Below are 23,339 nucleotides of genomic sequence, written 5' to 3' on the forward strand. Positions count from 1 at the left end.
GTCTAGATGTTTGTGTGTAGGAGTGCAGTCATGTGCCTATGCATGTGCCAACTTCCACAAGTGTGTGTGTGTGTGTGTGTGTGTGTGTGTGTGTGTGTGTGTGTGTGTGTGTGTGTGTGTGTGTGTGTGTGTGTGTGTGTGTGTGTGTGTGTGTGTGTGTGAGAGGCAGACAGGAATAAAAGAGTGAGATAATCACTGTTGCTGCTCGCCTACTGCTGTTTCCTTTTCTTTTACCTTCTGGGGGCTGAAATGCTCCCGTACCCCCTCCTCTTTTTATTTATGTGAAGAAAAAGAAGTGCACCCAGACCTTCCCCCACCCACCCTGCATCCATCAGCACCCCTCCACCCTGGCCGCCCCCCCTCCTCCACAGCCACCACAATAACTGTTAAACCCGTATTTTTCTCAGTGATCCAAAGGAGAACCCCGACAAAGAGCGGACCACGCTGCGGCCTCCTCTGAGACTCTTTCAGGTCCGGGTGTAATCGTAGCTCTTCTATCCCTGTGGGAACCGAGTCAGATGAGAACAGTGGTGGATTGTAACGAACTACATTTACTCAAGTATTGTACCTTACTAGCCTTTTGAGGTACTCGTACTTCAACTGAGTATTTTTGATTTAAAGAGACCCTTTCATGCTTTATATACAAGTGCTTTTCCCCAGGTAAATCATCTGCAGAGCAAAAATGAAGCGCTCCGTCACTTTGTTCGAGAAAGGCTAAGAGACTGGACATCTCTAAGTGGCTGACCAATCAGAGCAGGCTGGGCTCTGGTTTCAGACAGAGGGTGAAAAGAGGTGCTGCAGCACAGGCAGTATGAGAGAAAAAATGAAGACTGTTGAACCTGAAAATATATGTGTGTGTGTGTGTGTGTGTGTGTGTGTGTGTGTGTGTGTGTGTGTGTGTGTGTGTGTGTGTGTGTAGCAGTGACCATGGGAAACCGACAGATGCTTTGAGCGTGTATGAATGTAAGTGTGTGTGTGTGTGTGTGTGTGTGTGTGTGTGTGTGTGTGTGTTTGTGATCTATTGAGGCTGTTCAGCATCCTAAAAGGAAACAAAAGCTCTTTAGAGCGAAGTTGAAATGTGTCTAGGAGGTGTGTGTGTGTGTGTGTGTGTGTGTGTGTGTGTGTGTGTGTGTGTGTGTGTGTGTGTGTGTGTGTGTGTGTGTGTGTGTGTGTGTTAGAGTGGAAACAGGGAGGCATCTCTGGAGGCAGGAAACATGCAGAAGCAGCAGACTGGTACCTGGTGTTGTGAATTTCTAACAGTAGAGAAGACTCTGAAGATGGTGAAACCTGATCACATCATCGACTCATATTGGAGTCTGTCTGTCTGTCTGTCTGTCTGTCTGTCTGTCTGTCTGTCTGTCTGTCTGTCTGTCTGTCTGTCTGTCTGTCAAGGTGTTAAGGTTTCACAAATCCAGGAGTTGTATACTTTTCTCAACTCAGCATGAGCAATTTACCCTCTTAGTGCCAGTTTATCTGTGCGAAAACACTACCTGTGATACCCTGTGTTTCTTCTATTAGGAATATGCAGCATGATGGCATAACACGGAAATAATAAAGATGGTAATACAGGTGTCCTTTTGCAGATGGGTCCTCCACAATATAAAATGCAGCAAGAAGTTTATATGGTGCTTTCAATGTGCATATTCCTTTATTACTTAGCATGATTGCTTTGGCATTTGCAAGCTTTTTGCCCAGTTTGTAATCTCTTGACTCAGTTGAGTTCAACTAAAAGTCATCAGTTAGAGGGATGAGATTTTGCTCAACAGCATCTTTTACTTTAGCTATAGAGGATGCATCCAAAATATGCACCATTTTTGCATTTTAAGGTCAGTTAAGACCATCATTTTTATATGTTTAAATCAATAAACCCTATTTTTATTCATTTATTTGGTTTTCCCAGCACATCCATGAACAGATAAAGTTAGCTCAGATGCCACAGAGAATATTTTAGTTATTATAATGCAAGGTGGCATATAAATAAACACTTAGCTAACACCACCCATCAATGAAAGGCCATGAGATGTGGGTTGAAAGCTCCAGGCTCAAGAATGATGTATCAAGCTCATAAAGTAGAGAGATCCTAGAAAAGGAAAAACAATTAAGATTTTTATAGAAATGGAATAAAAACAATCAATTAATGCTAATGTGGTCATACAATTAAAAGTGTAATCTGTATAAGTCTGGACCTGGAACTGTGTGTGTGTGTGTGTGTGTGTGTGTGTGTGTGTGTAAGCGGGGATGCACATTTTGACAAAGATCTGAGATGCTGCGTTCAAAGCCATGCAGAGACATTTGGAGGAAAAAAGGGGGAAGGCGACGCAGAGGAAAACACAGGCTCCACAGAGGTCATGTTAAAAAGGTTTATTTCAACGACTGTCTGAATCTCGTTTGTTTATTCTCTGTTCGAAGTCCCAAAAAAGTACAAAAAAAAACAAAAAAACAAAGTACATCAAAGGATTAGAAATCACATCAATGAAAACCAAGACACAGTGTGTTGCTTCTTTTTAAAATCAATCCAAGCAATTTTTTTTATCTCCAATATTTATACATACTCACTGGATTAGTCAGACAAACATCAAAACCTTTCAGTAGCTTTAACCTTTTTTTTTTACAATGACGTTTTACGTACGTTTTAAACTTCTGTATGATTTCTTTCTTTTTACAAAATACACCAATGCAGGCAGGGGAAAGTGTGTGTGTGTGTGTGTGTGTGTGTGTGTGTGTGTGTGTGTGTGTGTGTGTGTGTGTGTACATATAAGCATGTTTATGTCTTCATCTTTTCACTGTATGTGTGTTCTTGTGTGTGTGTGTTTGTGTGTGTGTGCGCAGGTAAAAGAGATAAGGGAGAGTAGAGTGACAGCAACAAGGGGGGGCGGGGCTGCGAAACAGGGGCGTGAGTGAATGTAGGAGGGGGGTGCAAGGCGGCGGCAGGGTGAGGTTGGCGAGAGAGGGTCTACTTTGAGCGGGGGCGGTGGCGGCAGTGGTGGAGGTGGTGGTGGTGTACGTTTTTTTGCAGCAGCCAAGGCCGCTTGGTGGCAGTGTTGCCGTGTTGTAGACGGTTGCAGACTGGGTTGGTTGGCTGGTAGTTGGCTGGTAGTTGGCAGGCTAGTTGGTTGATTGGTTGACCGGTCGGGCGCGCTCGGCAGCGGGCGGACGGACGGAGAGCGGGGATTTAGGGGAATCCCGTTGCCGGCGCACCGTGTCGTTTTCAGTGCCGTGTTGTCAGGTTGCAGGGTTGGTTTTTGTGTTTGATTTGTTTTCACATCATGTTGTTCTGCAGTGAGTTTACCTCCGAGGAGTTCTCCTCGCCCAGGACCTTGTGGTTCTCATGTTTGGGGGTCAGAGAGTTGTGGATGTTGAGGGAGTCGTCCTCCTTGGGCGGGGCCTTCACCGGGTCCTCCAGCTTGTTCTGGGAATGAGGATCATCCTACCCATGGAGCGAGGGGGGTAGAAAGTACAGTTAGAAACATGAACAGCAGTCAGTCTCATGATCAGCTGCAACTTTTGACCCTGCCAATTGGTGGAAAGAAATTCTGATCAAACCATCATAACTAGATTTATTTAAAGCCTATGTTCATCTTTGTTTAAAGCAAAGAAATACCAGCCCTCTATCCCAAGAATTAAGCTCATATCGGACGATTCTGCACCTCCCATTTTACGCCCAATGCTGACTTGATAGTCTGTTCTTTATGTAGAAAGTCAGGAGGTAAAGAAGTAAAGTCTATCTTATTTATATGTACAAGACCAATGTTCATGTTTTGTCAGACTTGCAAATAACATTTGTCCTTTGATGAATCATCCCCTCAATGCTCTCTAATCTTACCTAAGTGTTTAGGTTGCCTGTAACCTTTACCCTAACCATGTGCTTTGCCTAAACTTAACATTGTTGGCAACGTTAGCATTGGGCATAAAAATGATTGTGTTTGAACTTAATACAGCGTTTCTCAGAATCGTCCAATAACGACGTTCTTGTCTGGTGATTTCGTTGAACTCAGCCTCGCTCTGCTTTTGAAAGAATCCCAGAGCTCTGCAGTGTATTGCATGCAGACCAATGCATGTTCCACCTGCATGCTTTAAAGAACCACACCAGTGTGTTAAACAAACGTGTTAAAACCTGGTATGACCCTTTAGAGACTTGTCGATTGCAGCGGAATACCATCAAATATTCAACAAAATCAACTTGCAGCGACTGTATTGTGACTCCAAACTAAACCAGGTTCAAGTAGAAGCCATGTCAGTGGTTTGGAGGCATCATCATGCTCGACTGGCATGTCATGTTTGGTTGAAGAGACGGTGAGGTGAGCTGCATGAGCGACACCACCCCCCTCCCCCCCTTTTCAGGCAACCCAGGAAGCACATGCACATCCACATGCAAGACCTTTACAATATAGCCCCCCCCCCCCGTGTACGGTAGTGATCGCTCATGCGGAACTCCTCTTGCTTCACCTTCTTGCATTTATACTGTCCCAAAAAAACAAAACAAATAAACTCTGGCTGATTGTCTGTGGGTACCACCGTCATACATACCCAAGCAGTCGCTGGGGGAAAAAGAGTTTTAAGAGGCTTCAATCCAATTCATCTGCATTTAATTAAGGTCGGAGGGAACAGATTGATTGTGGAGTTCATTTTAGCTCTGTTTTTCCAGCCTTTATCCCCATTAATATTGCATGGCATCATCGACCCTGCTGCGCTGAGGCGTCCCGGGGCGCCTGTCTGCGTTTCTTTGTCACACACTCACACAGGCACATACACACTGGCTGAGTATCATGAGATATACACTTTCATTCAAACACACAGGTTGGCAGATTCACACAAAACACTTTCAGAACCTGAGGCTTGTGCCACTCACAAACACCCCCTAATTGAATGTTTGCGTTTGAATTCAATGGCACTTTTAGAAAGGAAGAGCAGTGAGAGCATTTACCCGCTGGCTGCTGGCCTAGATAGTAACTTCGGGCAGGACGTGCGGATACGTCACTTCCATGGTTACGGGATAGGGGCCCTCTTTCCTCCCGTCAGCGTGAAACTGGAAAATGTTTTTTGTTTGTTGGATTTCATTGTTGTGCATGGGTGGAGAGGGGGCGGGCAGCGGGTGGAAGGCCACAAGAACTTTAGAGCGGGTGTAATTTGGGGGGAAGTAGGAACAGATATAAACAGGGTTCTGATGATGAAGACGATGGAGGCACACGGACAGCTGTTCGGGCTTCTAACAGGGATTGTATGTGTACAGTTTGGAACGATTGCACCTGACTAACTTTTGTAAGAGCTTGTATTGAAATCCACTTTCGGCAAGTCGCAGACTCAGTTTGGTGAGGTTTTGCAGAAACTACTACAACAGAGTCTATTTGCCAGCACATACAGTCCTATTGTGAACCTGGAAATGTGAAGTACCCCTAAGTTTTATGTTAGAAATGTATGTATGGGTCCTCAGCAATCAGAAACTGCTGGATGCCAACTTTCATATGTTGGGCAATTTGCACAATAAGCATAAACTGCTTTTTTGTAGCATTAATTAACAAGCTGTGGAGTTGTTATGTTACGAAGCAGAGCCAGAGTAAATGCTGTGCACTCTTCGCACAGTTTAATAAAGCACAAATTCCAAACGTCCCCTGATGGACAACTTTGTTCTATCATTTTCCAGTGTAGCATAAAAGCATGGCGGAATTAGCATGGCTAGTTAGCAAGGTAGCTAACAGCAGGTTCTTATCACTGAAGGAAGCATACCTTAACAACCTGTTGACCCACTTAAAGCCCCTACATGTTTGTTTTATAACTTAAACATCTTCTTAATAATTGTGAGTGCATTTGTAAGTGTTTATAGAACATATTTGCTCATTTTCCAGTGTAGCATGGCTAGTTAGCAAGGCAGCTGACTAGTCTGGTTAGTTAGCAAGGTAGCTAACAGCCAGGTCTAGTCGCTCTGCTCATGAGATAACTGGCAAAGGAAAAATACCTTAACAGCCTGTTAACCCACTTAAAGCCCCCATACAGTATGTTTGTTTTATAACTTAAGCATCTTCTTAGTAATTGTGAGTGCATGTGTGCGTGTTTATAGAACATATGTGCTTGTTCTCTCAATGAAATGCACACCAAGGGTTTATTGGAAGAATCCAAAAGATTAGAACGAGTTAAGGAAGGCCCGGGTCGTCATCTGAATCAAATATAAATGTTTATGAAGCCATAAAGTGCAACACTTTATAAATATTTTACTTTTGGCACAGCTGAGGTGTTTGTTTCTGCTTGGACTGTAAAGGACAGGCAGGTGTTCTGAAAGTTTGTGTTTCTCTCCAGCTCCCCTGCTGCTGATTAAATATGTTTTGCATTTACAGTGTTTGAGCGTCTGTACACCTGTGTGTCTGTTTGCTTTATTACCTTGTTTGTAGCTTGGGCACATAAAGTTTAAACTATAATATTTGAGTTGTGCGTAGCTGAGTTCATATTAGCCGGCCTGTTCAGTTCCCTCCATGTGTTTGTTTACATATTTGTTTTGGATTTGTTTGTGTTTACTGACAGGCTTTTTTCCCTCTGAGCATATAAAGCATCTGTCTACACTTGTGTGTTTGAGCGTCAGGTTGATTTGCATTTATGTGTATGTGTGCAGTGAAGAGGATAAGGAGACGAGAAGCACTTGTCATTCAACCTGAATGTCTTTAAATGGTTCAAGAAATGGATCAGCATGGTTCAGCCCAACATGGATTCCCTTGACTCAACCTGGGACAGGCAGTCTATACTGTGTCACACCAATAGGAATCACCGAATCAAAAACAGCTGGCCATTATTTTTGCCTGCAGAAAATAACTGACTGCAAATATTAAAGGGACCATCGTTAATCTATTTAAGTGCACTGATGCAACATTTAAAAAATCGAAATTATCTCCATAAAATCCCTCCTCTGAATACTTGGATAAGTTGTATATCTGGGATGTCTTCTGGCTTAAATGGAAGGCTTTTCTTCACAGTTTTACTGCAGTAACAGTGTTTGTTTGCTTGGAAACAAGTCATATTGCTGCCCACACAGACACATATATAGTAGAAAAACAAAAAGACATCACATGGTCTAAATGGTCCTAGTATTTTTGTTTTACGTGCATAAAGAATTATGAACGTTTTTTAATTTAAAGGGACAATTAACTTTACATTTAATCGTAAAATGTAACCGCCTGCTGACGTTTAGGGTTAATTCAGTGTTGTTAAGTCAGTCTGAGAGCGGATTCAGTCGATTGAAATGAAATCATCTTTACAATGACGGCCAGCTCTGCCGGGGTCAATTCATTTTTTCTGTGCTGAATTTAGTTAGTATTGACAATGCAACGTTGGAAACTGTGTGGCTGAACTCTGCTGAATTACTGTGGAGGGAAAAGATTGAGGACCATAGGGTTCAATCTATCTCAGGTTCGGAAACACAAAGCGCTCCATTGCTGCAGGGAAAGTGATTTTCGGGTTTTTGTTCAGTTGTGTATTGGCTTTTTTTTTTCATGCTCATCTTTCTTTGTTTGTTTATGGTTGTTTTCTCCCCTAAATGTAGGTTTTTATAAGTGTGCGTGATGTGTAACAGGGTTCTCACGGTGTCAACAGTTCCCTGCTGATTCAGTTTATTGTCTGGTTGGGATAGGGTTTAGAGGTCTCTGTGTTTCACAGTGGGTTAAAGCGCAATTTCACTCAATTTTCTAGTTCTTTTTATTTCTTGGCCTATAGCTCTGTCTCTTTTTGGGGGGGATTGATTGCATTGCAAACAGAAATTGGTCAAGTCACACTGTTTTATAAGCCTGAATTGAAGCTTTTCTAAAAATATAGTCCTTATCCATCTCTTTTTGCAGCTAATTTATTTTATGCATGGTCCTTGTTCAACAAAGAAATAAAGTGAAGTAAAGTGTGATCATTAAACTGGAGCTTATAGTTGACTCTGTTTTTCATATATTGACTAAATGTCTGCCAGATAGTGTTGGCAAATCTGAGTGAAGATGAATTACGTTCAATGAATGCGCTTTTTCAGTTCTCACAGGTGACATGGAGTTTGTTTGGATCGGTCGTGATGGCGATATATATAGTTCATTTTTATTTTCGGGTTGGTAGGAGGAGGTCAAGCTCAGATGGATCCACTGAGAGTTGAGAGGGTGATTGACAGGGCCACAGTTACAATGAGAGAGCTGTTTGGATAGGTGAGAGAAGTGGGGAGGGCAGGACTTTCTGACATTTTGGGGATTTGGTCTTACCTCGCAGTCGGACTCCTCTTTGGTCTTACACTCCCAGGTGTATCTGCTCATGGTTTTCTGAGGGGGATGGGGCAAAGGGTTATAACTCCTCAAAACCATACAAAGGCATCCTCAGAGAGAGGGACAGGTAGAGAGACAGACAGAGAGAGAGTGGGAGACGGACAGTGAGAAAGTTGAGTGGGAGGTGAAACGGAGAGATAAAGTAGCGAGAAAGAAGAGGCGGACAGGAAGAGATAGAAGCAGACAGATAAAAAAGACAGAGAGAGATCGAGTGTTGGAGACAGAGACCAACAGCAGGAGAAACTTCCTTTCAGACGTCAGCTGATATTCCCAGCTGGCTACAGTATCTCTGCTCAAACACAGACTCTCTGGTGCAGCCCGGCTGTTAGTCATTATTAGCACAGTAAATACAGGTTGGGATATTTCTGGTGAGGTTCTCCGCCATCGTGACTGTTGGTATGGAAGGGAATTGGGGGGGGTTTTTTTTATTATTATGGGTTTATTTTTGGAAATTGGGGGTTGGAGGTTTTTTTTGGTTTGAAAACCTTATTTTCGTGGTTTTTTTTAGGGTTGGGGAAAAAGTTTAAAAAAAACCTGGGCTGAAAAGTAGTTTGAAATCTTTGGGTTTTTGGGTCAGGTAAATGGCGGAAACAGAGCAATTGGCTTTTGGACTCCTGCTAATAAAATTAAACCCGTAAAAAGGCAAAGAAATGAGTAAACAGCCATTGAATGTTTTTGAAATTTTTTTGGGTGATATAATAAAAGGTTTCCCAATTTTTTGGGCCTTTTTGGGAATGGGCAATTTCGCCTCTAGGCCTGGCCTTGTTTGACCCCAACATACTTTTTAACAGCAGTTTATATTAAATTTTTTTATTTTAAATTAGGAAGTTAGAAAAATTTATAAGGGTGAATTTTGATCAAAAATTTCCTGAATCGGGGCAGTGTTGCAAACACAAGGGCTACCCGCCATTACTGCCAACGTCAGGGTAAAGCCAAACACGGGGAAATATGTACTACCTTTAGGGGCAGAAAACAAACCCCCAAAAATTTACAAAAACAATTCATCCAGGGGGGGGAAAGGGGTTTTAGGAGTTGTTTTTTGCAGGGGGTTTTTGAGTTAACCGTATTTGAAAATGTAGGAAAGGGAGGATGATGGTAGTTTTTTTACTTTTCTTGTCGCAGGGGAAAAACAAAATATTTTGGGGGAAAGAAGGGTGGCCCTTTGGTTTCCCCTTTAAAAAGAATTTACAACTGTTGGCTAGCTGAATGAATTTGGAAACACACTTACCTTTTCAAGTTTCAAAACACTGACGGGTAAATTGAGGGACCACTTCTTTAAAACCGCCACCCCTTTGACAGGAATACCCTGCGTACAAAAAGCCCTAAAGCTACCCATGCCCGTTAGAGGCCCCGCCCCGGTTTCCCAACCCCCCGGGCCGCCCGGGGTTGTCTCAATTTACCATTTGACCCTTTTTTTACAAATTGTCCCAAACCCTGTTTTTGGGCTCAACCCCCCCCAACCCCCCAAAAAAAATTCCCCCTTTTGAAAACATTAAAAGCAGCCTTTTTTTAAAAGACAAAGGTTAAAATTGAATGGTCGAATGGGTGCACAGACCAGAGCGGAAACCAACACCCGAGCAAAAGGGCGAGAAGGAAGAACCTTAAAAGAGAACGGGGTGAGAAAGGGGGGCGCGGGCAAAAAAGGAAATTTTGGGGGGTTTTTCATAAAGGGGTCAAGTTAAAGCCAGCGTGGTTTTTTTAAAGTTTGGCGTGAAAGCGTCTGTAGATGTCAGTGTGAAAGGGTTTTCCCGGGGGAGAAAACCCTCGACCTTGGCGGGTTTACGGGCTGCAACCTCACCCACTACCCTAAATTTATGGTACATCTCCTTTGTCAGGAGGCAATTAAGTGCTTCCTGGATACCGTTCACTCAAAATAAATGAGCGGGGTGTCTGAAATGTTCTTAAAATGATTAGCTAAAACTCAAGACCAGATTTTTGAACACATTTCACCTGAAATATTAAAAAAAAATCTAATCTAATCTAATTTTTCATAATCTAACTTGAGCTTTTTTACTTTTTCATCTCCTATTTGTGTATTTGTTGTCGTCACCTCACAACAGGATCAATAAGTCAGGGGAGTCGAATCAATACACAGCATGAAGCTATGAAACCCAACAGCCATCGTGTTGCTGTGGTAGAAATGGATCAATCTATGCAGCTGGCCATTTCTAATTTATAGTATATGAAGTACAACCTGTACAATAAATGCAATGCAATACATCCATTCTGCCTACATTCTACCCTTATGATCTTTATATTACTCAGGCTCTTTTGACTCAGTGATTAAGGTGTTATATCTCAGTTACTGGTGGTGTTGGACTGCCTTATATTGAGAAGTTTTACTAAAAGAAGGAAGGACAAGAAAACTACAAACATGTCTAAATATAATATAGTCCATAGAAGTTTTAAGCCTGACTTTACTGTTGCATTGTTGTGCATGTGTAGCTTATAAAGTGGTCATTGAGTTTTATGCTAGATAAGTGATTCATCCTAATTTGGCTGAACTTGCAAGAAACACTATATTAGAAATGTCAATAAAGTTCTAGGAGTTCTCAAAAAGGTTTATGATGGTCATGTTTAAATATGTTTACTTCTTGGCGCATCCTATACTTTGATATTTCCTCCCCTTGTATTTTCCCCTAGAGAAAACTCCCCACCATCCCTCCTTCGCCCTTCGACCCCGCCCATCGCTCGCCCTCATAGCGTTTGCACACCTCGGAGTATCTGAGAATACTCATGCCCATGCATTAGGGGGAGAGGAGTCAGGGGCCCGGGCAGGGTTTGCAGGGGGGGGGGGGTGCAGAAAAGGGGTGAGAGAGAGAGGCGAGAACCACGTTACCTGACAGATAATGTTATCATAGTAAGCCAATGCACGGGCATGAGGGACGTTAGGAGGGGTGTCGCACAGTTTCCTTACATTTGGGTGGGAGCCCTCAGCGATGGTGGACAGCGAGAAATTATCATTGTGCTGCTCCGATGAAGGCCGGTACTTACTGCTGGGTGACGGAGGATTGGGGGGGGGGAGATAGTGGGGAGGGGAGGAGGGATGTGGAGAGGAAGATGGGGAAGGATGGAGGAAGGCGTGTGGACAAGGTAGAGGGGGAAGAGTTTGAAGGAAAGGAAGAGAGAGATTGAGGGAAGGTGAAGAAAAGGAGCAAAGGATTTAAAGGATATTGAGAGGAAGGGGTGGAGGAAGGAGAGAGAAGATGTGCAGAAAGTAAAAAGTAAAGTAAGAGAAGCATAAAGGATATTTAGGAGACGATGAAGACATAGGAATGCAGGGGAAGACAGAAAAGCCAACAGACATTGGAGGGTTAAGAGAGCAAAAGACAGAAATTGGGGGGTCCAGAGAAAGAAAAAGAGTACAAGACAGTTTGAGGAGAGGAGGATTTGAAGAGGAGGAAGTGAGGAAGAGATAGGGGTGGAGTGGCATTTACAGGAGGTCATCCACGAGGTGAGAGAAGAAGAAAAGACATTCGAAGCCGAAAGAAGTAATACGAAGAGACGGACAAAAGTAAATGGAGAGGCGGTGAAACAAAATGGAACAAAGGAGAGGAGATGGGGGGTAAGAAAAAGGGACATATTTAGGAGTAAAGATCACATTGTTGAAGATAAGACGGACAAGAGGAAAAAAGGAGGGGGGAGAAAAAAGCAAGAAAGCAGCATTAGTCAGACAGCAGACTTCTGTTTGTCAACGGGCAAACAGAACATAACACAAACACTTGATCTGTGATGCAACAAAGGGAGATCACATGATTTATTTTGACCATCAGATTAAGGTCACCTGGTTTGAATACATATCCCCACAGAGGCTAAACTGTGACTCACATTTGACCCACTTGATGGGAGTTGCACATATCGATGCAAATAATCAGTTTTGTGTTTATTTGACATTGATGCAAACAAGCTAATCCCATGCTTTCCTCTTGAACGTCACATGTTTTTTGAGGAATTAAGACAATTAGACTTTGCAAATACACATAATGCTCTCTTCTGATGCACATAAAGGAGTAGATAACGCAACATCTGTCCAGGGAATTCAGATGCAGAGACAACCCTTGGTTTATCCCACGTTTCCTCACCTAAAAACCTCCTGGAAATTCGCATTGCAACCTTGCATTGGCTTTATATTTTTGACCTAAAAACGTTACTTCTTTTGTAGTGCGTGATCTTTCCTTGATTTTACAGACACTTTTTGTTCCTATAAGTAAGGTTGTGAATAATTGAGTATGCTGTTTGCACGTTTGAACTGCCCCCTGCCTGGGGACATGCCAAACAAATGTGTATATTTCCCAAAAAGTCAAGTATTTCTTTACATCTGCTTAATGATAACTAACAAATGATACATCAAAAAGCACATTACACGTTTAACAATGCTCTATGTCCCTGCAAATACATGGATCCACTATGATGAGAAGTGACTTCTTTGAAACAGCTTCCCTTTCATCTCGTCTTGGAAGCTGCAAACTATGGGATTTCCGTTTCGACTGAGCGAGACTGAACTCTTTGATTTGCCTTCCTCTTTATTCCTCGTCTCAGACTTCTCAGCGGGAAGAGATGTTTGTCTCGGGGACTGAATGAAGCGGGAGTGTCACACGTTTGTCTCTTGCAAATCTTCCTTCTCATATATATGAAACGGCTGTCATGCCCCCGCACTCGTATACCTACACGTCTGTCCTTGTCATGTCTTCACTTCCCCTTCGTCATATCTAAAGAGGCCGTGATCTACAGTTCTTCCCGCCAAAAAAACGCCTGTCACCTTGATCCTCCATATTTAGTATATTTCATGAACGCTGTGACAGGACAATCAAAGACAGAGTTTTGACGGGAGAGAGACAGACAGAGATCATGTTCTCCCACCATCACTGAAACCAAAGTCTGGCAGTATAAACCAGCTTTGGACCTCTCACTCTGCTTTTTATCAGCAGCCAAGAAATAGCCCCACCTGTTTCAACCCTTATTTAAACCAAAAAATATATGATTTAGTGGCTTTTTAGAGGAGCTGGCGGATGTGTAATTGCAATCACCAGAGGTAAAAAGCTAACATATGCGTTAAAATGACTACACGTCACAATTCCTTAAGCTAAAGGCGGCTAATGTTTGGCGTGATAGATAGATAAGGACTTTATTGATCCCAATTTGGGATATTTTTGCGTTGCAGCAGCATGAAGACAATGCATTGTACACAAACAAGTAGAAAATATACATGTCCGTCTAAAAATGTACACAAAATATAAAATATGAAGCAGGATATTATATATATTAAGTGTGTAAGGAATGGAATATTAAATAGAATATAAATGTAAAAGTGAAGTCACATGTTAGGAAACACCTTGTTCTGACACACAGACGCTTCATTAGTATTTACTGACGTGTTTCACAGACCTTAGTCCAGGCTTCTAAACGATAATAAAACTGTGGTTTCGGGACAAATGAACGCGAAAGTGCTTAAATGCTAACCCATTTCCAGGCTTTAGGACTCATTCCTGCACCACTCTTATGGTTCAGATCCTAAAATGTCAGGATGCCAGCCATCTTTTTTTCCCCTCCCCTCTCTCTATGACCGGGACGCTGGGTTTGATCTCGACTGCGGCAGAGAAACACTGCGACTGTGATTACCCACAGCAGATGGGGGAGTGTGGGAGTCTCATGTATTCATTCAGCAGTGAACACACACACACACACACACACACACACACACACACACACACACACACACACACACACACACACACACACACACACACACACACACACACACACAGCGTTTTTCTCTCTTATTCCTATTCCTTTTCACTTTCTCTCTCTTCTCTCCTGCAACAGTTTCTCCCTTCTCCCCCCCCCCCCGCTTCATCATGCCCTCCTTTTTACTCCCCTTATCTCTCACCCCCCCTCCTCCTCTTGCTCCTCTTTCTCGCTCCTCTTCGATTTCTTTTAGCCGACCACTTGATGAGGCTGTCTCTTTCATGCTGCACTCCACACACACACACACACCCCCCCCTCAGGTCGCACAGCTGTATGTAGGTCAACCCCGCCTCCCTGTTTCTCCCTCCCTCACCCCCTCTCCTGCTCAGACTGCCCTACTTTCAGCTGGATCCAGCCTACCAATGACATCACCCTTTTCTCCTCTTTAAATTTCTGCTAGCTCGCTGCTCCTGACTGAACTCCACTTCTTCTCCTTCTTCTCCTTCTTCTTCATCTCCCATGATCTCCTCCTCCGTGATAACCTTCTCCGCGGAGCTAAAAACAGTAACTGTAGCGTGGGATGTGGTGTTGAGAATTTGGCCCCTTCAGTTCACATTCGGATCCCCAAAGCTCGATCGCCGGGCTGCTTCTGATCATCCTCTGTTGCTAGGGAGATCAACGCTAAAACACAGGCACTGCCAAACCAACGACCCCCCCCCACACACACACACACACACACACACACACACACACACACCTTCTTATATTCAGTCCTTCAATCTCTCCATCACTGCTGTTCTCTCCTTCGGTTTACCTCCAGTCCATCTCGCTCTGATCTCCATTTCTCTCCATACTTCACTCTCCAAAAATTGCAAATAAATGATTCATTTCGAATATCGTATTATCTTGCTTTCATTAATTGCAATTAACATATTTTGCATGCGATGAATGCTGTGATAAACAGCTCTACATATTCCCTGCCACTGCACTGCCAAAGAATTGGAAGTACTCAAAAACTAAAACGTCTGAGCTGAAAAAGTTCCTTATTATTCTGTCCTTGAGCGAAGAGCTGACTGCCTCCATCAGTCATTATTGTTCGGGTCGGTCTTGCTTTAAAAGTTGTTGTTATGGAAAATCATTTCTGTTCTCAGAGCACCAAGGCCTCGTCTCTCTCTGCGTGTGTGAAGGACACATCCTGGCACTCATAATCCCCAAATGATCAGTGAGTCAGAGCTCCATAAAGAGAACAAATGGACCCTAAAACAACAGTCTGTCTGCCATCTACAGCAAAGTCTTTCTAAACTGTGTTATTAAGAACAGGAGGAGGAACATAATGTGACCTTTTAAAAGAGGACATATCATGCTCATTGTCAGGTTCACTTGTACTTTGTGTCTCTGCAGCAACATGTCTCCATGCTTTAACGTTCTTAAAGGTCTTCATTTGTCCTCTAGGTACGACCACCTTTTGGAGTTTAAACATGGATTCTTGTTCAGGTTTGTATCTGATGAACACAACACAAATACGTGCCACATAGTTCCTCTTTTTGTATCTCTAAACTTCATTTCCCCTCCCATTTATTCCCAGACACCACAGACATATTGACTGATTTCAGAGTGTGCTTGTAGCTGGTCTGCTTAGCCTTTAGATTTTATTTTCTACCAAACTTCTCTTCCCCTGAGCTCTCCCTTTCCCTCTCTATCGACCCGTGTGTCTCCGTAACTCTTTTAAACTTCACATTTAACACGAGCCGGGCAGCAGTTCGGCCCCGAGGCGGCGACAGCTGCAGAAACAAAGCTTTCTCCTCCAATCTTTAACATTGATGGGAGTAATGTAGCGCAGCCGACAACACGGTGACTGCTGGGTAACGGATAATAACTCTGCTGCGCCAGGATGCCTGTGAGCAAGGCACTTTAGACTTTACTTTAGTTTGATTGATCTTTAGACCAATGAAGCCACTTATTCAACGAGCGGGGAGCCTGTGGCCCCAAGAAGACGTTGACAAATGGAGTTTTGCTAAGGCTTGATTATTTCTTTATCGGAGATGGGATACTTTGTGGGGAATCAAAGCCCTATAACTCTTTCTTTACTTTACTTAATACACCTATGGAGTACAAATACAGGCTTTTCATCCAAAATAAGACTAATTTAACATACTTTTTCTTGCAAACTGGAGAGAATGATGCTCCAACAATGAAAGAGGAAAATAACTGAACTAACTCTAATCTACAACTCTGGATGAAGCCCTACCTGCGTTAGCACGTTGCATTAGCATTACTGAATATAAATAAGCTTTGTTACCCAAAATAAGACTAAAAATACTTATATTTTCCTGCTTTTTCTTTGTGAACTGGAGTGAATAATGCTTGCAATGATCACTACCAGTGCACATCTGCGTTTGCGCATTGCATTAGCTACTGGATATAAATCTAGGGAGAATAACAATAAACTTATCATCCCAAAAATATTCTAAATAACTATATTTTCATGGTTTTTATTTGTGAACTGGTATGAGAAAAACTCTAAAAGAAAGTAATGTAAAACCAGAGCTTAACAGAGCTCCTATCTGTTACCCCCGAGTCCAGATGGAGCCTCACCTGCGTTTGCGCAGCTTCTTGTTCTCCGTCTTGAGCACGTGGAGCTTCTTGGCGAAGCAGACGACGATCATGAAGAGCAGCAGAAGGACCACGGCCGAGGCGCCGACCGCCAGACACATCACCTGGAACTCCGTCACCACCGACTCGCAGCGAGCACCCTTGTGCCAGATGTAATCCTGGACGTTACACCTGCAGGAGACAGAGGAGAGAGGTCGGCAGTGGTTAATTTGAGCCGGATCCTGCCGGAACAGGATCCGGCACCTCTTCATTTTGGCCACCCTGTGTTCCGGCACCTATTTGGGCAGATCCGGTACCTCTCACAAAAAATAAAAATAAAAAAATGGTTAAAATGAAATAAAATATACAGATATTAATTTACAGAAAAAAATCCCAAGAATTTCATGTCGTTTATTAAGATTAAGATTTGAAAGAGTCGGAGATCTGTGTTGACGCACTGAAAAGCTGGACCAACGGACAAACGCGTTCACTTTTGAAATTCGCCACATGAGGAGCACTTCGCAGAGAGGAAGAAACTAATTAAATGCAAGCATGTCAAAAAGACAGTTAAATTTACTGTCTTTCTTCAAAAAGAAGGAAGAGGTAATAGACACTTCAAAACGAGTCAGAAAAGTGTTAGAAATAATCAATATATTAGAGCGGAACTTTAAAAGATAATTCACTGTTTCTGGACGGATCATATTTGTCCATTTCCGGTAGTATTACAGGATGTTGTTTTTAGCCTCAGATAGCATAAAGCTAATATTGTTTTGTATATATGAGTAGAGGGAGAAGGACCAGTGGAGTTGCATACTAAACACACCGCCTCTACCTCTCACTCATTGATGCTGCAATGATACAGTTGCCTGTTTAATAACTGATAAACCTCCTAAGAATTGCATAATAGACTATCGTAGATGACAGCTCCAGGACTTCGCTAACAAGATGGCGACGGTGACGTCATAAGAGGACCCGCCCCGACGACGTCAGCCTATAGAGGAGGATCCAGCCCCCCGCTACCAACCAATGAGAGCACGACAGCGGGGCGCGTCTGATTTTGAAGTTGTTTATTGTATGGTCGGAAAGGGGTGGTTCTATAAAACATGTAAGGATTGTGAAATCGAGCTCTCTTTTGTTCCGGACCGCCAGACAGTAACTACTGATGAGCTCCGCTCAGTCAGTGGCCTGTGGACGCGTGTCCCGGGCTATTGAGCCACAGCTGTGAAGCTTTTGTAAAACCTACCGCTGCATCCTTTTATTAAACACTCCTTTTATAATTTTTAAGGGAGTTTTGCTTTCTTTATTTTAAACCGTCTCCTGGGCTTCAAATAAACGAACATTTCTTACAATTGGTGACCCCGGACGTGATTTGAAGTGCCAGGACGAGACGGGGATTTCGCGGAATCGGCATAAACTCCAGACACTCGGATTGGATCCCATTTAAAAAGGTGAGCAGTGCCTGTTTATTTCAAAATCTGCATAGTTTATATAGCATTTTGAGATGCGAGTGTCTGGAGGTGAGTCGTTAATCATGAACTGGCTATTTAAAGTTAAGAACTGAATATATTGAAATTAACCGGGGTGCGGTCCTGGGTTTTCCAAAGCTTTTTGTTTGTTTGTTTTGTTTGTCTGTGTTTGTCCTTTTTACGCCGGAATTAGAATGAGATTTAGGTAAAATTAATACGTAAATATCGATTAAAGTTCGGTAACGTAGTGCTAATTAAAATTGGCAGCGTAGATTCAGATTTAAGGTTCTGGAGCGTATTTCGGCATTGATAGTATAATTTTGTGATAAAGTAAGTTTAAAAAAGTCCTAATAGGTTAAGGCCTAATCGAGTGATTAGTGAGTGGGTCAGTAAACGTAATCTTTGCGACAGAATTACGTTGAGAATTGTGACGACATTCCAATAGTCTCTGATTAGCGTGTTGCGTTATTGAACAGTCATAGTTGGCAAATAGTGTTAATATTAAAAGGAAGACCTCTTTTGTCTGAGAGGCGTAGCTTGGGGTTAAATTCCTCGAGACTACTGCTTGTTGAAGGGAAGAAAGCATGGTGAGAGCACAGGTTGGAGTCCTGACGTCATTACTGATTCTGGAACTTAACAAAGCATAGTTCATAGATTTAGAAAAGATTTGTTTTATGGTACCAACTACAACGAGAAGAGCTGAGGTTGAAGTCCCTTCTCTATCTGCGATTGTTTTGAAGAGTACTTAAATTGTTAGGGCATGGAGAATTTCTAAATTATTAGTGTAGGGTTAAGTGTTATGTGTAATCGTAATCAGAGAGGGTTTTTTTTTAAAGAACCAAGCAGTGTTGGGGCCTTTTTGAACTGTGCTGTTTTGCTTGAAACCATCTGGAAACGGGTTCTCTATTCCCCTCCCCCAAAGTCCTTTGTCTTTAATAGGCTAACCTAGTTAGCGTAGTCTGTTAGCATCAGCCATTAACAGAAAACTTCAGAGGAAGTAATGGTCAGAGAGGCTAACCAGTCAGGAAGTAGCCAATAAAGACGGGGCAGAAAGAAAAAACAGCGCCCCTACTGGAGGAATTAATATATATCCAGTATTATTTCAGGAACAAAATAGCACCCTCTGGTGAGGGTATTGAATAGTGTACATTGAGGTCCAAATGGTAATGACAGAAATCTTGCAAGAGAACGCACAAACCATCCGGGCAACATGCGGTTATATGTGCCAACTACCAGCAACTCCCGCAGAGTTTGCAAATAGATGTGTCTCTGTTATTATGGTAGTGATTTATATTGTTTGGTGGATCCGGTATGTCTGGACCTATTGGTTAATCTCACAAGAGATGAAAGAACCAGAGAGGTAATGAGTATGAATAACAATAGAGCTAAGGCTGATGTTTATCTTCAATCCAACACCAGTTTTCCCATATGGGAGTTACAGTTTAGGACAGATACATTGAAATTAAGAATGATAAAAACAGAGAAAGCACAAATGGCAAGAACACAATTACACTTTAAAAGAGTGAATTCTCTACCAACAAGAAGCAGATGGTGGGGAGTTAGAGGTTAAAGGATGAAAGGTTACTAAGATCACAGAAGAGAGGTAACTCTCTGATAAGACTGAGAACAGAACAGGGGGTGAAGCTGTGTTGAGCAATAACCATAAAGATAAAGCCTGTTTGAGTAAGAGAGGGGATTAAGACCATTAAGGGGGGTGTAGGCGACACCCAAATCTTCTTGTAAGACCAAATGCTGTTATCATCTAAATTAACTTTGATGTTTTTCTCACACAGAGAGGAGACTCAGGAGTCATCTGTCTGTAAGCAGTAGAGAAGAGAGGAGAAACATTTTACAGAACGGGAATTAATTATAAGAAAGTGCTGTTAAAAGAAGTTTAGCGATTATTAATATAGATAAAAGTGTTAACACTAGTAAATATGAAGATAAATACAGGAGTGAATCGTATGACTACACTTGAATCATTTACATCTTAGTGATCTGTGAATATGCTCTGCTGGGTTGTACAGGCTAAGTTAAAGGGATTTTAACTTTTGAAAAAGCATTGGAATGTTTTTATTGTAGAAGAAAACAGAGACCGTACAAATATAATGTGTGGGAATATGTTTCTGGATGTGAATATTTGAATTATGGGAGAAAATATTTTCCTAAAGGAGTTAAGTCAAATGCATTTGAGAGATATTATTATTAGACATTAACTTGTTATTACAGTAGATGGCATTTAATACACAAGACAGAACACATGCTTAGTTAAAAAAGTGAAAATTAAGTGACTTATTTAACCAGTGTGTTGAGATTCATAGATTTAAAGAAAGCTGCCACCTGGACTGCAGCCTCTGCAATCTGGTGACAGACCCATGTCCTCCTGAAATAATGCGAAAGACCATCCCCCACGAGATTTCCTGACTAATTCAATAAGAAAGGAAGGCAAAAAGCAGGGCTTTGTCTAGAACTGCATCCGTCTGCTTCTCCACCCAGGTCAGCAACAAACATGCATCATGCTGATTGACAGAGATCTACTCATCACCAGTCCCTCTGATAAGAGCACAGAGGTCCAGAGCAACAAGGGTTGATTCAGAGCACAGATTCTGATGGACAATGAGACACATGAAAACGGGGTTCCGTCTCCCATGAAAGACATCAAGAGACGGTGATCGAGCAGACCCATGCTGAAATGAAAATCCGCACAAGGAGAGAAGCTTGATGTGGAATGCAGGTTCAAAAAGTCAAAGACTGTCAAAAACCAGATGCACAGGAAGGGGCGAAAAGGTCAATCTGCAGAATCTAAGGAGGTCGGGGTCATCAAGCCAGAGAGCAGAGGTGGCAGGAAGGGGATTTCGAATGGGTGAGTTTGTGTAAACACATTCACTCACGTAAACACATAAGTGGAACACATTTAAAGAATTTGAATTGACTTTGTAAATTTAAGATCAAATATCGAATGTTTTATTACATAACATTTTATAGATTGGTAAATGATATTTGAAAAGGGGAAGTTTTTAAAGTAAAGGAGTAAATAAATTTGTAACATTATTATAGGGGGAAATTATAGAGATAAGCAAGATCCACTACACTTTTGGTAGAACCTGTTCAGGAGTCAGGAGAACAGGGTAGGAACATTTTAATCATGTTAACCTATTATTATTATTTCAGAGCCTATATCGAGGTGTGACTTTGGTAAAATTAAATTGTGGGAGTTTTGATCTACAGAAGGAGAGAGATTTAGTACACACTTGATCTCAGATATGATACTTAAATGAAACAAACTTGTTATAGTGATAACTCCAACATTAGATACCAGACCATATCCAATATAATTAACCAAGTGAATGGAAACCATTATTAAAGTCATTCCTACTTTAAAACATTCTTATGGATTGAAGTTGTAGTTATGACATGTCAAAGCTCTCATAGTTCCACACATTACTTTCCTGATTAAAGACTTGAAATATTTTTCAAGAAGACTAGAATTGATCATAAATAATGGAGTATATTAAGAGAATCGAGCAGAGTCATACAGATCCTAATAATGTTTTGATTTAAGATAGTGGGGTATGTGAAGAGTATTGGAAATAAGATCTATTAGAGATTTTTGTATGAATTCGGTGGTGATAAAGATCCAGTAGTTTAAAAAAAGGAAGTGATGGCTTAACAATTACTTAACTTAACATGAGGGAAGCAGTTTTTGTTAATGTAATCTAAGTAAAGTATATTGAAGTAAGTTGTTGTTGTTCTTTAGAAGGTTTCACACAAGCTGCGACACTAGATGTGTGCAATATCTCAACAGTTTTGACATTATATATTGTGGTAATAAAGCTGTCGCTTTAGGAGGTCAAAAAAGCAGTGACCTACACATCTGGCATATGTTCATTTGACAGGTTAATGTGAGTAGATTGGAATGTGCATACGTCCGGGACGTCTCTACATAACCACGGCGCTGTCCTAATAGAATGATAAGACATATTTTAAAAAACAGTACTAATTAAAAGGAAACTTATAAGTGTTTTTGTAAATGGAGAGTATGACGGAATAATTAAAGACTCTGCAGAGCATGACGTGACCAGAAGACTGAGACCGAGTGACCTTTGACCGGGACTGACTGTTGTTTTACAACAGCACTGTTGATGACTGACTCTGGGTTGACCCTGACCAGACCCGACTGTGTGAGTGAGAATGAATGTTTGCATCTGATCAATGCAATTGCATGAGTTTAGAGAGGAACAGAGACTAACTGAGCATGTTCTGAACTAACACAAACTAAATCCAGAGATTTTGTTTCTTTCAGGACTGATGGATGGTGAGAGACACTCTTTAACGGGAGAGTTTGATGTTTGAACAATAATGATTTGATGTGTCTTTGAATTTTTGCTTAACTAAAGTTCTTTTCTCAACCGGGTTTTTGTTACACCTCTTTGTTAAGATGTGTAAAAAGGGGGAGTGGCAACATGTTTGCTCAACAGCATGATTGTTTAAATTACAATTCCATGATTAACAAATACAATTCCAGAGTGGAACCTATGAAAGAAGTTCACCTGTGATAATGATATTGAATTTGTAAATGGTTTTTAACAGATATGTTACCTGGGGATAGTAGAAGTATGGAGATAACAAGAATATTTAAAGTTAAGCTAAACATATGATGTGATGAAATGGGAACCAAGTTAGTCAGCGCCCTTTCTCTAGTAGAGATTGAGAAGTATCAATGGTTCAGAGGTTTTGTTTGTAATATGCACAGCAGATACAGCATATAGGTTGTCAATGTAAATCTTATATCCCAGGCTCCTCCAACTACTCGATATACATGGTCCAGGTAAGATGAATAAAATAGTGGAACAAAGGGTAAGGCTCAACTACAGACAGTTGGAGATTATGAGTATAAGGAGGGTGATAAACACAACAATAATTTCACAGATGTAATCTAAGTTCCTAGGAAAAATGTGATGACATTTTGTTGGAATTCTGATTTCATGTCCCAGCTCTCTAACTTCTAAACACTAACAGGTAGAAGCAGTTTGTCTGGTGCCTAAGGAGGGATTTCTGCACACGATTCAGGCAGAGATCGACATGGAGTTTGGCACAGGAGAAAGCTGATACATCTAAAGAGGTTAAGTGATTGGCAGGAACGGGAAGCCGTGGGTAATTGATTCTGATACAGAAGTATATTTCATCCACACCTTTTCAGGAACAACAGCCAGGAAATACATTCATTCTGGCTGCATCATGGTTTTACTGGGTCTTATTCTATCTACACATTCAGTGTATCCTTCTCGAGAAATGAGAGGAGTTGACATATTGCATTTTGACT

The 23,339-nt window shown here is 41.7% G+C and overlaps 1 protein-coding gene across 12 annotated transcripts in view; it reads right to left on the reverse strand.

The window, feature by feature from the left end:
• Positions 1-2,346: 2,346 nt before the first annotated feature.
• The window catches only part of cspg5a (chondroitin sulfate proteoglycan 5a), a 59,670-nt gene continuing 38,677 nt past the window's right edge, over positions 2,347-23,339 (reverse strand). The window contains exons 3-7 of one of the 12 annotated variants that reach the window (XM_063878879.1): positions 16,554-16,742; positions 11,191-11,266; positions 8,214-8,270; positions 4,925-5,026; positions 2,347-3,427 (exon numbers count right to left, since the gene is read on the reverse strand). In XM_063878879.1, coding sequence (XP_063734949.1) covers positions 4,940-5,026; positions 8,214-8,270; positions 11,191-11,266; positions 16,554-16,742 — 409 coding nt within the window. In that variant the 3' untranslated portion in view covers positions 2,347-3,427; positions 4,925-4,939. Of the gene's footprint in view, positions 3,428-4,924; positions 5,027-8,213; positions 8,271-11,112; positions 11,270-16,553; positions 16,743-23,339 lie in introns of all 12 variants that reach the window. The other 11 variants (XM_063878878.1, XM_063878881.1, XM_063878874.1 and 8 more) reach the window with 11 other exon arrangements.

This window comes from Eleginops maclovinus, chromosome 3, assembly GCF_036324505.1.
Source record: "Eleginops maclovinus isolate JMC-PN-2008 ecotype Puerto Natales chromosome 3, JC_Emac_rtc_rv5, whole genome shotgun sequence".
Lineage (NCBI taxonomy): Eukaryota > Metazoa > Chordata > Actinopteri > Perciformes > Eleginopidae > Eleginops > Eleginops maclovinus.